This window comes from Rhinoderma darwinii, chromosome 1 (assembly GCF_050947455.1).
Source record: "Rhinoderma darwinii isolate aRhiDar2 chromosome 1, aRhiDar2.hap1, whole genome shotgun sequence".
In the NCBI taxonomy this organism is placed as follows: Eukaryota; Metazoa; Chordata; class Amphibia; order Anura; family Rhinodermatidae; genus Rhinoderma; species Rhinoderma darwinii.
The window spans coordinates 265,884,605-265,899,422 of record NC_134687.1 but is presented as its reverse complement, the minus strand read 5'-3'; the positions used below and the strand labels follow the sequence as shown (position 1 = coordinate 265,899,422).

General features: G+C 40.9%; 1 protein-coding gene across 9 annotated transcripts in view; it reads left to right on the top strand.

Moving 5' to 3' along the window:
• The window catches only part of ADGRL3 (adhesion G protein-coupled receptor L3), a 2,099,109-nt gene that overhangs the window by 1,122,783 nt on the left and 961,508 nt on the right, over positions 1-14,818 (top strand). For all 9 annotated transcript variants that reach the window (XM_075863876.1, XM_075863871.1, XM_075863866.1 and 6 more), the window contains exon 18: positions 4,675-4,741. In XM_075863876.1, the coding sequence (XP_075719991.1) occupies positions 4,675-4,741 (67 nt within the window). The remainder of the gene's footprint in view (positions 1-4,674; positions 4,742-14,818) is intronic.

Below are 14,818 nucleotides of genomic sequence, written 5' to 3'. Positions count from 1 at the left end.
TCAGGGAGAAGTGCCCTTGGCTGTGTCCAAAACAACTGTGAGCCGACCAGCTATTATTTTCCTGCCTAAGTCCAAGCACTGTGCCGCTCATATTGACAAGTGTTACTGTTTTTCCTGCTATGGCCGTGTGTGGCGTGAACACTGGCCTAGTAAAATTGAGTTGCTGCAAAAATCTCCTGTCTCCATACCATCTTTACCATGACACACCTATACAGGGCAATACAACACCCAAGCCCCACCTTACGCCATACCTCCTAACTTTCAAGTATGACAAAGAGGGACAACAGATGCGATGCGCGCAGCGTGCCATTTTATCCCCTTCTAAGCCACGCCTCTAATCCCACCCAATCCCCATCCATACACACCCGATTCAGCCCACACAGTATCATGCTTCCATAGCTGCCACCATACAGTATACTGCCCCATAGATGCCCCAATACAGTATAATGCCTACACAGATGCCCCCATACAGTATAATGCCCCCATAGCTGCCCCCATACAGTATAATGCCCCCTTATCTGCCCCTAGTGCCAGTGCCCTTGTATTGACACAGTGCCCATATACTGTAGATAGTGCCACACCCCCCTTGAAGATAGCGCCACCGCCCCCTGTAGATAGAACCATTGGGACTCCCTCTAGGAGCGGAATCCCCAGCCAGAGCATAGGCCGGGGATTCCGCTCCTAGAGGGAAGCCCTGATGTCACTGTACATAAATTAGACAGTCTCTGTTTGTCAGTCCTGTTAAAAAAATGGAATTTGAAGGAAACAGAGTATAGAAAAAGCTTTATGCTTCTCAAGTACAGAAAAAGCTTTATGCTACTTCCATAGCTCTGCTTTTTCTATCAGTTCATGATCTTTCAACCAGACTGCATTTTGTTCTATGAAAGTTTTCCATCTTAAACTATATAAACAACCTCCCTTTGACATTCCTGCTCCTTTTAACATTCAGTCACTACCTCCTCCTTTCCTTCTCTACTGGCCACTGTCAGCCGCTAGATGACCACCATCCTCCATACGGTTTTTACTTGAGGATCTACCCATTTGAAGTTCTACTACCAGTTCCCAGAACTTGGATTAATTTCACTTACTAGCCGGTTCTATTTATAGTCTTGCATAGTCTATTTAAAATAACAAGGCAGTAGGATATCTTTACTGGCTACTATATTAACCGCTAGATGACCACCATCCCCCGTTCAGTGTTTACTTCAAGAACTACTCTTTTGGAGTTCTACTGTACTACCAGTTCAGAGAACTTGAAGTTAATGTCATTTTCTGGCCAGTCCTTTTTATAGTCTTGCGGTAGGATATCCTTTTCTCTGGTCTCTAGTAATTTTTATCATCAAACACAAAGAAACAACCCCCAAACGAGATCATTCAGGTTATTACATTCTTACAGTTCCGCAGGCTGGAGTCTATGGAAGCCAGCTTGGGACAGTCCACCGGCTAATACCGTAGTTTTGAGTTTCACCGATACTTCGATTAGCAGGGATCGTCCAGTTTAACTGGCCCATTGTGGGTCCCGAGTCTTCAGCACCAATGAAATGTTAGAGAAGCCTGGGTTTGGGAGAGCTACAAGTAGTCTAAGAATACAGTCTCAGAGTCCAACTCAGGATAATAATGCATCGGAGAGCAGACACAGACATGGAAGTACACCTCAGTATCTCACATGTGGCATTCTCTGTAGAATGATGCCCTGTGTCGTTTTTTTTTATACAGGACAGGATGCCAAAGAGAGAGAACACACACAAGCCAATAGGAAACAGACACAATTACAAGTATAGCCTCATTACAGAGGTAGCTTAACCAATTAGGTTTAGGATCACTTATGGTATATACATACATGTTACTTAACCCCTTCACGACTGCCTTACAGCTATATACGTTATAACTGCCGATGCCCCGTGCAGTTAGCATGTATATAGACGTTTGCAGCGTGCATCTGGGTTTAATGAGTGCAGAAGCTGCTTCAGCGTGAGCAGCCCTGCACTAATCTATGTGTCGGCTCTCTTTACAAGTGGCGACACCTCTTTGACTTTGTTTCAAAGTTACAAGTGTAGCCCTGCTCACAAGGAAGCAGTCTGCACTTATATCTCTGCCCAGAGATAACGGAGCCAGTGTGCTCAGCTGCGCAGATAAGGTAGTAAGAATTTTGTTTTAACTCTTTAGTCATCTTCTCTCTCCTGGATCCCCTGTGAGGGGAGAGTGTAAAAAAATGACAAAGGTGTTTTTTGTTTGTTTTTTTACATTTTTAGGGATTTGACTTCTCATAATAAAAATTTAAAACATGGAATTAATGAAACTAATCTAGAAAATTAAAGCCTCATAAGTCTTGTAAAAAACAAAGTAAAAATAGTTAGGATATTGGTTGCAAAGATATTATCATTTATAGAAGTGCATATCAGAAATTGAAAATTTTACCAGGACACATGGGTATCAATGATCCTTGGTCATGAAAGGGTTAAACAAACAAAGCCTATCGTAAACGCCCTGAGCCCCCCACCTTTGGGGGAAAAAAACCAGTTAAACCAGTTTAAAAGTTCCTGGGGTTTTACAGACCACATATACAAAATAATCATTAACCCTTTATCTCATTCTCATAGTCCGAATGATACATGGTAAACTTAATTAACCCTTCAGTTACTTTCATAATTATTGTCAAAGTTAATAAAAAACCGTGCACAATAAAAAAAATTGAACCACAACGACCTGATCAATAAAGTTAACACATTATTTAACCCCTTGGAGATGCAGCCTGTTTTGGCCTTGTGGCAGAGCCAATTTTTTTCAAATCTGACGTGTTACTTTATGTGGTAATAACTTGGGAATGCTTTTACCTATCCAAGCGATTCTGAGATTTTTTTCTCGTGACATATTGTACTTTGTTAGTGGAAAAAGTTGTTCGATAAATTCAATATTTATTTTTGAAAAACACCAAAATGTAGAGAAAATTTGCAAAACTTAGAATTTTTCTACATTTAAATATATCTGCTTGTAAAACAGATGGTAATGCCACACAAAATAGTTTCTAGTTAACATATCCCATATGTCTACTTTATGTTGTCATCATTTTCTGAACGTCCTTTTATTTTTCTAGGACGTTACAAGGTTTAGAACTTTAGCAGCAATTTCTCACATTTTCAAGAAAATTTCAAAAGGCAATTTTTTCAGGGACTAGTTCAGTTCTGAAGTGGCTTTGAGGGCCTTCTATATCAGAACATCCCAATAAATCAGCTCATTTTAAAAACTGCACCCCTCAAAGAATTCGAAACATTCAGAAAGTTTCTTAACCCTGTAGGCGTTTCACAGGAAATAAAGCAAAGTAGAAGGAAAATGTACAATTTTTTTTTGCCAAAATTACTTGTAGTTAATTTTTTTCTGTACTACACACAATGTTTTACCAGAGAAACACAATTAAATATTTATTGCCCGGATTCTGCAGTTTTTAGAAATTTTCCACATGTGGCCCTATATGTGCTACTGGACTGATTTTGGGGCCTCTTTTATTTATTAGAATATTTTAGGCACCATGTCGGGTTTGAAGAGGTCTTGTGGTGCCAAAACAGTGGAAATCCTCCAAAAGAGACCCAATTTTGGAAACTACATCCTCAAGGAATTTATCTAAGGGTATAGTTAGCATTTTGACTTTGCTGAATTTATTGGAATTAGTCTGTGAAAATTAAATCTACTTATTTTCTGAAAAAACATAGACCTTTTTAATTTTTACAAGGAATAAAGAGCACCCCAAAATTAGAAAATCATCTATCCTGATTACGGCATAACCCATTTGGTAATAAACTGCTGTTTGGACCCACGGCAGGGCTCAGGAGGGAAGGAGTTCCATTTGGATTTTGGAGTGCAGATTTTACTGGAATGGTTTTCGGTGCCATGTCGCATTTGCAAATCCCTGGAGGGACCAAAACAGTGGAAACACCCCAAAAGTAACCCCATTTTTATTAAATTTTAGTTATTTGCTACACTTTTTTTTTTTTCCCTGCAGCACTGATGGCTGCTAGAATACATTACACTACCTACGTAGTGTATAGTATTCCAACTGTCAGTGTGACTTCACACTCACTTTGACAGTAAGCCTATGAGGACCAGCCAGAGGCAAGTCCTCATAAGCTTCCGTACATGGCAAACCCGGAAGCCGTTGTCTGGCCTCTGGTTGCCATGACAACCATCAGCAACGCCCACGATTGCATGGGGGCTGCCGATGTGCTACAAACCCCCTAAATACAACGATCGCAATCGAACGCCGCATTTAAAGGGTTAATTTCCGAAATCAGCGGCGATGAACTGCTGATTGTCAGAAATGGGAGGTCAGCTGTCCCCGACAGCTTACACTCCACTGTTGCCAGTGTGCACTTCATGTCACTCTGACAGGACCAGCCTCTCCACTACACAATGGAGAGATTTAAAAAAAGATGCTACAGCATGTTTAATGATTCTTATCCAGCTAATTGATAATGCCGTCTTCATACCAAGTGTTTGGTTTTATTGGTTCATTTAATATTTCCTAATGATGATAGACCTTAAACACCTTGATATATTGTCTGTGGAATAAATGTTGTTTAGGAGTTCAGACTTTGGTTTTGCATGAATTGTCCAAAAAATTATTAGAAAAAAAAATATTTCAAATACTTCATTTTTTTCTTCAATTTTATTATTCCATAGGTGTTGGCTTCGACATGATACTTACTTTATTTGGAGCTTTATTGGACCAGCCACACTTATAATCATGGTAAGGTTTTTATTTATTTATTTTTACTTTTATGTTCAGTGGTAATAAAAAATTGGGAAGTAATTTGCAATATAGTATGCTGGGCCTTTAGGCTATGTTCACACGGGGTATTTTGCCGAGTTTTTTGACGCGGAAACCGCGTCGCAAAACTCGGCAAAAACGGCCCGAGAACGCCTCCCATTGATTTCAATGGGAGGCGTCGGCGTCTTTTTCCCGCGAGCAGTAAAACTGCCTTGCGGGAAAAAGAAGCGACATGCCCTATCTTCGTGCGCTTCCGCCTCCGACCTCCCATTGACTTCAATGGGAGGCAGGAGAAAGCGTATTTCTCGCTGTTTTATGCCCGCGGCGCTCAATGGCCGCGGGCGAAAAACGTCGCGATAATTGCCGCAAAAATCGGCGTGCAGGGAGAGGAATATCTGCCTCAAAGTTCCAAACGGAATTTTGAGGCAGATATTCCTCCCCCAAAATACTCCGTGTGAACATAGCCTTAAGCAGTTATTGAGGTCAAGATAAAATAAAAACTTGTTGGGTATTCCAAACTTAGATATTTATGGCATATTCACAGGATAGGCCATAAAAGTCTTGATAGATGTGGGTTCCAGGTCTGGGACCCGCAACTATATTGAGAACGGGGATCACCCGACACCTGTTTTGCTTGGTGCGGTGGCCGCATGCTGTTGTTTCCAGGAGACCAATGTTATTTACTGCATTTCTATGTTATCAGATATTTCTGCCCTTTTGTCCTATAATGTCATGCAAATTTCTGGTCATATGACTCATGTAAGTAGTACAGGGTTGACTTAATTTCTGCTCCCTTTCTGTACAATTTTTCTCATTTTTACTTAAAGAGGTTGTCTTGTTTGGAGGAACAGTTTTCAAATTTCTAAGTTAACCGGGGAGTGGCGGGTAGGTTAATTGGGATCTGGAAATGACTTGAAATAGCAAAATAACCTGTACTCAAGCCAGTGATTGGTTACAGTGGTCATGCGCGTATATGGGCTTGTAATTGCTGCAGCAAGGTAAACAAAGAGCAGCGGAGAAAACATTCCGACCCCAGATGTTTAACCCTTTGATAGCCACCGTCTGTGATCTCCGCATGATCACAGGGAGCTCTCCTCATTGATCGCGTCACTGAAAACCCGGTGACGTGATAAAAAATTGGGGAATCCCTCTGCAGTCAGCCCTGGGTGAGGGCATGTGCTGCCGTAATGAAAGCCTGCGTTATAGTGACACAGTGTGCTAAAATACTTTAAGTAAAAAAAAAAAAAAAAGTTTTAAATAACAGTTATCCCTTAATAGAATTTTTTTTAAAAAAAAGTAAAAGTCCCAAAAAAGTCCCCTACATTGCATAACATCAAAAAGCCTACACATATTAGGTATCTACAAGACCATAATAACCTAAATAATTAATTTAACAGGTTATTTAGAGTAAAAAGTGAAGAGGATAAAACGAAAACCACAAAAAAACAATGCAGAGAATTGTTTTTTCCTATATTCACGCCGCAAAAATAAATTATATAAGTTAAACAGTGACATTTTTCTACTCCTAAACCGCGCAAAAAGAAAATACAATTTCTCCCGCATAAGAGAAGGCCTCATAGAGCCACGTCAATGAAATAATAAAAAAAAAGTTATGGCTGCTGAAAGGCAAAAGCGGAAAAACTTAGCTGGTCATGAAGACCTTTTCAGGCCCGATTTAAAGGCTATGAACACCGTTGCATTATTTTTATATATAATTGCATTGCTTGTATTTACTAAACTAAAGCCTATTTCTAAATGATTTCCATAAAAAAAATGCTGTACCGCTTGTCTGCTGCAGCTTTGTGCATTCCAATTCACAGCAAGCTGCTGGGTCCTGTCTGATGATACTGACAACACGCTTGCTAATGCTTGCTATTTGCTCAGGCAATGACTACTCTGCAGCCCCTCCCATCTCCTCTCCTCTCCTCTCCGGAACGCAGAGGGGGAAAGGCGAGGAGGAGGATTTGATACACAGCTACAACATGTGTATCTGAGTGGCAGGAGCTATGCAAAACAACTTCTGCAATTGGAAAAGGAGGGGGTGAGCTGAACTGAAGCTCTGCGTATTTAGGAGATTCCTGGTGGCAGAAAGTATGTGACTAGTTCTAGGGAACGCCCCAGAGCACTTTTGAACAGAAAAGTGGATGCAAATCTGCTTTGAGGGTTGCTGAAAGCAACTGAGGGTACCTGGTAATATCTATATATATTAATATTTTTCATGTACAAAGCTGCCCTGACCTGAAATGACCAAGTGATTTCCTGCTCATGCTGGTTAAAGGGCTATAACTCTATTTATTTTTTTATGCTAGTAAAATGATTTTTCTGACTTTTTTTTTTCTTTTTCTTTGAGACAGACAGGGCTTTATTTCATTATTTTTACATACTGTACCTAGAATTTTTTTCTCTTTTTTTTTATTTTTATTTTTCAATATTGGGCTTTAAGGGCTAGTTCACATGCTCCAGGCGTTTTTTGCACAATGGTTTGACAAAAACGTGTCAAAACACTTGTCGAGGCCTTGTTTTTCCGTCTCCCACTGATTGAAATGGGGTTTTGGAGGCGGAAACCACCTCAAGAATAGGTCATGCTGCTTCTTTTTACCGCGAGGCGGCTTTTCCGCTCGCGGTAAAAAACCGCTTCTGTCTCCCATTGAAATCAATGGGAGGCATTTTCTGAGGTTTTTTGACGAGTTTTGCGAAGCGGTTTCATTGCAAAAAAACTCGTAAAAAAACTCTGTGTGAACAGGGCGTAACTGTGTGAAAAATGGAAGAAAACCTACAACTGTTAAAGGAACAGTGTCATCACAAATTATTTTTTTATATGTTAAAGATGTTAGTGCTTTATTAAAAACGTTTATATTTATTTGTGTGTTTGTGTTTTACTTTTTCTTATTTTTACACTTTTTCTTCCCTATGGGGGCTGCCATTTTTTGTTCCATTTCTGTATGTGTCGATTAACGACACATACAGACATGGAATACGGCAGCCACAGTCCCATAGGGACTGCGAACGGCTCCCGTCCCATTCACTTGTGTGTACGGCGTCTGTGTGGGAACTGCGCATGCGCCGCTCCCACACAGTCCAATTTGAAATTGGCGCCGTCCGGCGCCATTTTCCTGTGGACCGGAAGTCGCGGCCGGACAGTAATATTACTACTTCCGGTCGCGGCTTCCGGACTTGTGCACTTGGACCAGCGGCAGCAGACGGAGCGGACGGGCCGGAGGGAGCCGCGGCGGCAGGAGCAGGTAAGAGATTTCAATGTATGTTCGTGTTTGTGTGTGTTTACTACTGTATGTAAACCTACTACACTGTGTGTTAGCTCAAAAAATGGCGACACACAGTGTAGGAGGTTACACCGTTCAAACCCCTCGTTTATCCCGGCACTAGCCAGGATAAAGGAGGGGGGGGATGCTGAGAGCTCACTAGAGCGAGGGCTTTTTACCCAATTTTGCAATGCTGCAATTTTGGGAATAGCTCCATCTAGTGACCAGAAATGGGAAATATTATAAATTAGAATTAATTTATAATATTTCCTGACTCGTGAAAAAAATAAAAAAAATTTGAACAATGTTTAATCACCCACACACTAAATGTTTCATTAAAAAAAACAAAACATGTTTTTCTGGCAACACATTCCCTTTAAGGGTCAATAATTACACAATGATAATAATATAATGGAAAGGTTAAATCTTTATTAACCCCTTCCCGCTATTGGGTGTAACTGTACATCCGAAATCCAAGTGACTTGCCGCAGACGGGCGTACAGTTACGCCCGGCAGATAAAGCGAGCACAGGAGCTGTGCGCGCTTTATCTTCAGCGGCTGTCAGCTGTTATACACAGCTGACATTCCGCTGCAATGGCTGCGATGGCTGTTACCACCAATCACAGCCATTTAACCCCTTCAATACGGCTGTCAATGACGTCCGCCGCATTGAAGTGGTTGACAGAGGGAGGGAGCTCCCTCTGTACCCCCCGGGCCCCCCCGCGATGGATCGCGGGTGGCGATTGTTGCTATCGCAACCAGGAAGCCGTTACTAGGCTTCCTGGTTGCCAAGATACGGTAGCCTATTAGGTCCTGCCCGAGGCAGGACCTAATACGCTAACTGTCAAATGAAGAATGACAGTTACGATCCACTGCACTACATAAGTAGTGCAGTGTATTGTTCCGGGGATCAGAAGACCAGATCTTCAAGTCCCCAGGTCAGTGTAAAAGAAAAAGTAAAAAATGTGAAAAAAAATGTGGAAGAAAAATAAATAAATAAGAGTTAATAAATAATAAATAAATAATAAAAACAACACTTGCCCTGTTTCCCTGATCAACTCCTTTATTATTAGAAAAAAAATGAAAATATGAAAAAAAACTATACATAATAGGTATCGCCGCGTTCGGAACGGCCTGATCTATAAAAATATCACATTATTTTTACCGCACGGTGAAGACCGTAAAATTTTTTAATAAAAAACAATGACAGCATTTTATTTTTTGGTCATCTTGTCTCAAAATTTTTTTTATAAAAAGTGATCAAAAAGTTGCAAGTAATGCAAAATAGTACCAATAGAAACTACAGTTTGTCACGCATAAAACAAGCCATCCCGCAGCGATATCAACGAAAAAAAAAAAAAGTTATGGCTGTCATAAAATGGCGACACTAAAACAAGATTTTTTTAGAAAAGAGTATTTTTACTGTGGGAACGCAGCGAAACTTAAAAAAACGATATAAATTTGGTGTTGCTGTAATCGTATCGCCCCGCAGATTAACGTTAACATGTTGTTTATACTGCACGGTGAACACTGTAAAAAAAACAAAAAAGAAACGTGCTGGAATGGCTTTTTTTTTATTTCCTCATCTCCCAAAAAATGGAATAAATAGTGATAAAAAAATCATATGTACCCCAAAGTGGAACCAATAAAAATTACAGCTCGCTGCACAAAAAACGCGCCCTCACACAGCTCCGTCAACGGAAAAATAACACGTTATGACTCTCAAAACGCAATGATGCAAAATGATTCTAAATGACGGCCCAGACTAATTTTTAGGTCCAGTAGAATTTCACTAAATACCCCACATCGTCATCTGCTGGACCCCACAGGTGGACCCCGTAGACGCAGCGGAGATGAGGAAACTTTAGAGCCTTGTGCGGCTTATAGGGCTAGTGAAGAAGTCAACACTGGAGCGCAGATATTCTGTATAATACCCAATAAACCCGGCCTGTGTATAAAGGATTGGTTCAAAGCGACCACACCAATCCATGGATTATTCATTCTCCCCATTATTACATCATCCTATTATGACCTGTTGCACTCCGTCCAGCATACATATACCCTGATGTTCTCCGCACAGCTTACATATGCCCTGATGTACTCCGCCCAGCTTACATATACCCTGATGTACTCCTCACAGCTTACATATAGCCTGATGTACCCGCACATATTACATATACCCTGATGTACTCCGCACAGCTTACATATAGCCTGATGTACCCGCACATATTACATATACCCTGATGTACTCCGCCCAGCTTACATATAGCCTTATGTACCCGCGCATATTACATATACCCTGATGTACTCCACAGTTTACATATATCCTGATGTACTCCGCCCAGCTTACATATACCCTGATGTACTCTGCCCAGCTTACATATACCCTGATGTACTCCGCACAGCTTACATATAGCCTGATGTACACGCACATATTACATATACCCTGATGTACTCCACACAGCTTACATATAGCCTGATGTACCCGCACATATTACATATACCCTGATGTACTCCGCACAGCTTACATATAGCCTGATGTACCCGCACATATTACATATACCCCGATGTACTCCGCCCAGCTTGCATATACCCTGATGTACTCCGCCCAGCTTACATATACCCTGATATACTCCGCCCAGCTTACATATACCCTGATGTACTCCGCCCAGCTTACATATACCCTGATGTACTCCGACCCAGCTTACATATACCCTTGATGTACTCCGCCCAGCTCACATATGCCCCCAACATTCTAAGCTGAAATACCACTAATACACCAAGAAAAATCTGCGCTTCAAAAGCCAAATGGTGGTCCAACTGAGCCTGGCAGTGTACCCAAACGGCAATTTATGTCCACATATGGGGTATTCTGGAGAACCCGCTTAACAATTTATGAGGTGTGTGACTACGGTGGTACAAGCTGGGCACAACACATTGGGCACTGAAATGGCATATTTGTTGAAAACAGCCATTTTCAATCTGCAACATCTATTGTTTACTCATTTTTGCAAAACACTTGTTCACTACACCCCTAGATCAATTCTTTGAGGGATCTAGTTTCCAAAATGGGGTAATTTTTCGGGGGTACCACTGTACTGGTACTATAGCTCAATGCAACATGGTGTCAAAAAACGAATCTTGTAAAATCTCCACTGCAAATACTAAATGGCGCTCCTTCCCTTTAGAGCCTTGCTGTGTGTCCAAATAGCAGTTTATGACCACATGTGGGGTATTTCCGTACTCTTAAGATGTTGCTTTACAAATGTTATGGTGCTTTTTCTCCTTTATTTGATGAAAAAATTAAAAAATTTTAACAAATGCTACGTCTTATTGGAAAATAATGTAATTTTTCATTTTCACTGCCCATTTCTAGTAAAATCTATGAGACACCTGTGGGGTCAAAATGCTCACTACACCCCTAGATGAATTCCTCAATGGGTGTAGTTTGCCAAATGGAGTCACTTTTGGGTAGCTTCCACTGTACTGCTACCTAAGGGGCTTTGCAAAAGCGACATGGCGCAGAAAAACCAATCCAGCAAAATCTGCTCTCCAAAAGCCAAATGGCGCTCCTTCCCTTCTGAGCCATGATGTGTATTCATACAGTACTTTATTACCACATATGGGGTATTTCCGTACTCTGGATAAGTTGCTTTACAAATGTTATGGTGATTTTTCTCCTTTATTTGATGAGAAAATGAAATAATTTTACCTAAAGCTACGTCTTAGTGGAAAAAAATGAAATTTTTCATCTTTACTGCCCAATTCTAATGAAATCTATGAAACACCTGGGGGGTCAAAATATTCACTACACCCCTAGTTGAATTCCTCAAGGGGTGTAGTTTCCTAAATGGAGTCACTTTTGGGGGGTTTCCACTGTACTGGTACCTTAGGAGCTTTACAAATGCGACCTGGTGCCGAGAAATCAAACCAGCAAAATCTGTACTTCAAAAGCTAAATGGCATGCCTTCCCTTCTGAGCCATGATGTGTATTCATACAGTACTTTATTACCACATATGGGGTATTTCCGTACTCTGGATAAGTTGCTTTACAAATGTTACGGTGATTTTTCTCCTTTATTTGATGAGAAAATGAAATATTTTTACCTAAAGCTACGTCTTAGTGGAAAAAAATGAAATTTTTCATCTTTACTGCCCAATTCTAATGAAATCTATGAAACACCTGGGGGGTCAAAATATTCACTACACCCCTAGTTGAATTCCTCAAGGGGTGTAGTTTCCTAAATGGAGTCACTTTTGGGGGGTTTCCACTGTACTGGTACCTTAGGAGCTTTACAAATGCGACATGGTTCCGAGAAATCAAACCAGCAAAATCTGTACTTCAAAAGCTAAATGGCGTGCCTTCCCTTCTGAGTCCTGCCGCTTCCCAAAACAGCCGTTTATGACCACATGTTGGGTATTTCCGTACTCTGGAGAAGTTGCTTTACAAATGTTGGGGTGCTTTTCATAATTTATTTGTTGAAAAAAATAAAAATTTTGAGGTTAAGCTACATCTTATTGGAAAATAATGTAATTTTTCAATTTCACTGCCCAATTCTAATGAAATCTATGAAACACCTGTGGGGTCAAAATGCTCATTACACCCCTAGATGAATTCCTCAAGGGGTGTTGTTTCCTAAATGGAGTCACTTTTGGGGGGTTTCCACTGTACTGGTACCTTAGGATCTTTACAAATGCGACATGGTGCAGATAAATTAATACAGCAAAATCAGCGCTCCAAAAGCTAAATGGTGTGCCTTCCCTTCCGAGTCCTGCCGCTTCCCCAAACAGCCGTTTATGACCACATGTTGGGTATTTCCGTACTCTGGAGAAGTTGCTTTACAAATGTTGGGGTGCTTTTCATCATTTATTTGTTGAAAAAATTAAAAATGTTGAGGTAAAGCTACATGGTATTGGAAAATAATGTAATTTTTCATTTTCACTGCCCAATTCTAATGAAATCTATGAAACACCTGTGGGGTCAAAATGCTCACTACATTCCCTAGATGAATTCCTCAAGGCGTGTAGTTTCCAAAATGGGGTATGTTTTGGGGTGTTTCCTTTGTTTCGGCACCACAAGACCTCTTCTAACCTGACATGGTGCCTGAAATATAATCTAGGAAAAGGAAGGCCCTAAAATCCTCTATGTGCTCCTTTGCTTCTGAGGCCGGTATTTCAGTCCAGTAGCGCACTAGGGCACATGTGGAATATTTCTAAAAACGGCAGAATCAGGGCAATAAATATTCAGTTGTGCTTCTCCGGTAAAAACCTTCAGTATTACAGGAAAAATGGATTAAAATGGAATTTCTGCAAAAAAAATGACATTTGTAAATTTCCCCGCTACTTTGCTTTAATTCCTGTGAAACGCCTAAAGGGTTAAAAAAAACTTTCTGAATGCTGTTTTGAATACTTTGAGGGGTGCAGTTTTTAAAGTGGGGTGATTTGTGGGGGTTTCTAATATATAAGGCCCTCAAAGCCACTTGACAACTGAACTGTTCCCTAAAAAAATGGGTTTTTGAAATTTTCTTGAAAATGTGAGAAATTGCGGCTAAACTTATAAGCCTTGTAACGTCCTAGAAAAATAAAAGCATGTTCAAAAAATGATGTCAATCTTAAGTAGACATATTGTAAAAGTTAGCTAGTAACTATTTTGTGTGGTATAACTATCTGTCTTACAAGCAGATACATTTGAATTTAGAAAATGCAAATTTTTTGCAAATTTTCTCAAAATTTTGGTGTTTTTCACACAAAAATATTGAATATATCGACCAAATTTTTTCTCTAACATAAAGTACAATATGTCACGAGAAAAGAATCTCAGAATCGCTTGGATAGGTAAAAGCATTCCCGAGTTATTACCACATAAAGTAACACACGTCAGATTTAAAAAATGAGGCTCTGTCATTTGGTCCAAAAGTGGCTCAGTCCTGAAGGGGTTAAAGACATGTATACAAAAAATGATTAAAAATTAGTCAAACAATGCAAATGAGGGTGTCAGCCTATGCCAGGAGTATATAAAAGAATCCAAAGGATATGTGCACAAGTTCAAACAATTTGTCTGTGTAGATTCAACGAGTGAGCATGTGGAAATGAGATGTAACGTCCGTGGTCGCTGACCACGAACTCCTCCTATCCTGTCGACGCCCTTCTCTCCAGAAATGTCTGCACATGAGGCCGTCCTGTTCCGCAGCCACCAGTAGGGTACGCTCGCGAGCTTAGTCCAGCCATAAGGAGCCAGAGCGCACACATGTGTGAGATTGAGCTGATTGCTCCCAGATCACACAGGATTATAAGAAGGGCTCTGTCCCTCCCTGCATTGCCTGAGCTATGTTATCGATACCCTAGTGTGTCTTAGCAAATGTTCTCCTAAGTGTTTTCCATTTCCCAGTGTTTCCCGTTCCTGCTACCTGTGACCTGTATCCCGTGCTATCCTGATCCAAGTGCCGTATTGAGTTGGAGTCTTACTATTCTGTGTACCATGCCTGTCCTGCTACACCATGCCTGGTGCCTGCCTGCTGCCTAGTCCCAGCTGAGCCTGTCTTGCTACTGTCTGAGCTACCACAGGTACACCTATATGAACTATAGACTGTGACCTGTGTCCTTTTGGCCAGCTGTCATACCGTTAAGGCGGTACGGCCCAGTGGGTCCACGTACCCAAGATGACAGTAAGCTCAGGCCATGGACCCCGCTGGTCAATCCAAGACCATGATGACATCATAAGAGTTGCGGACGGATATGCTAGACCTCCAGTCTCAACAAGACCAACTCCTGCAGGCATTCAACATTATTTCACATC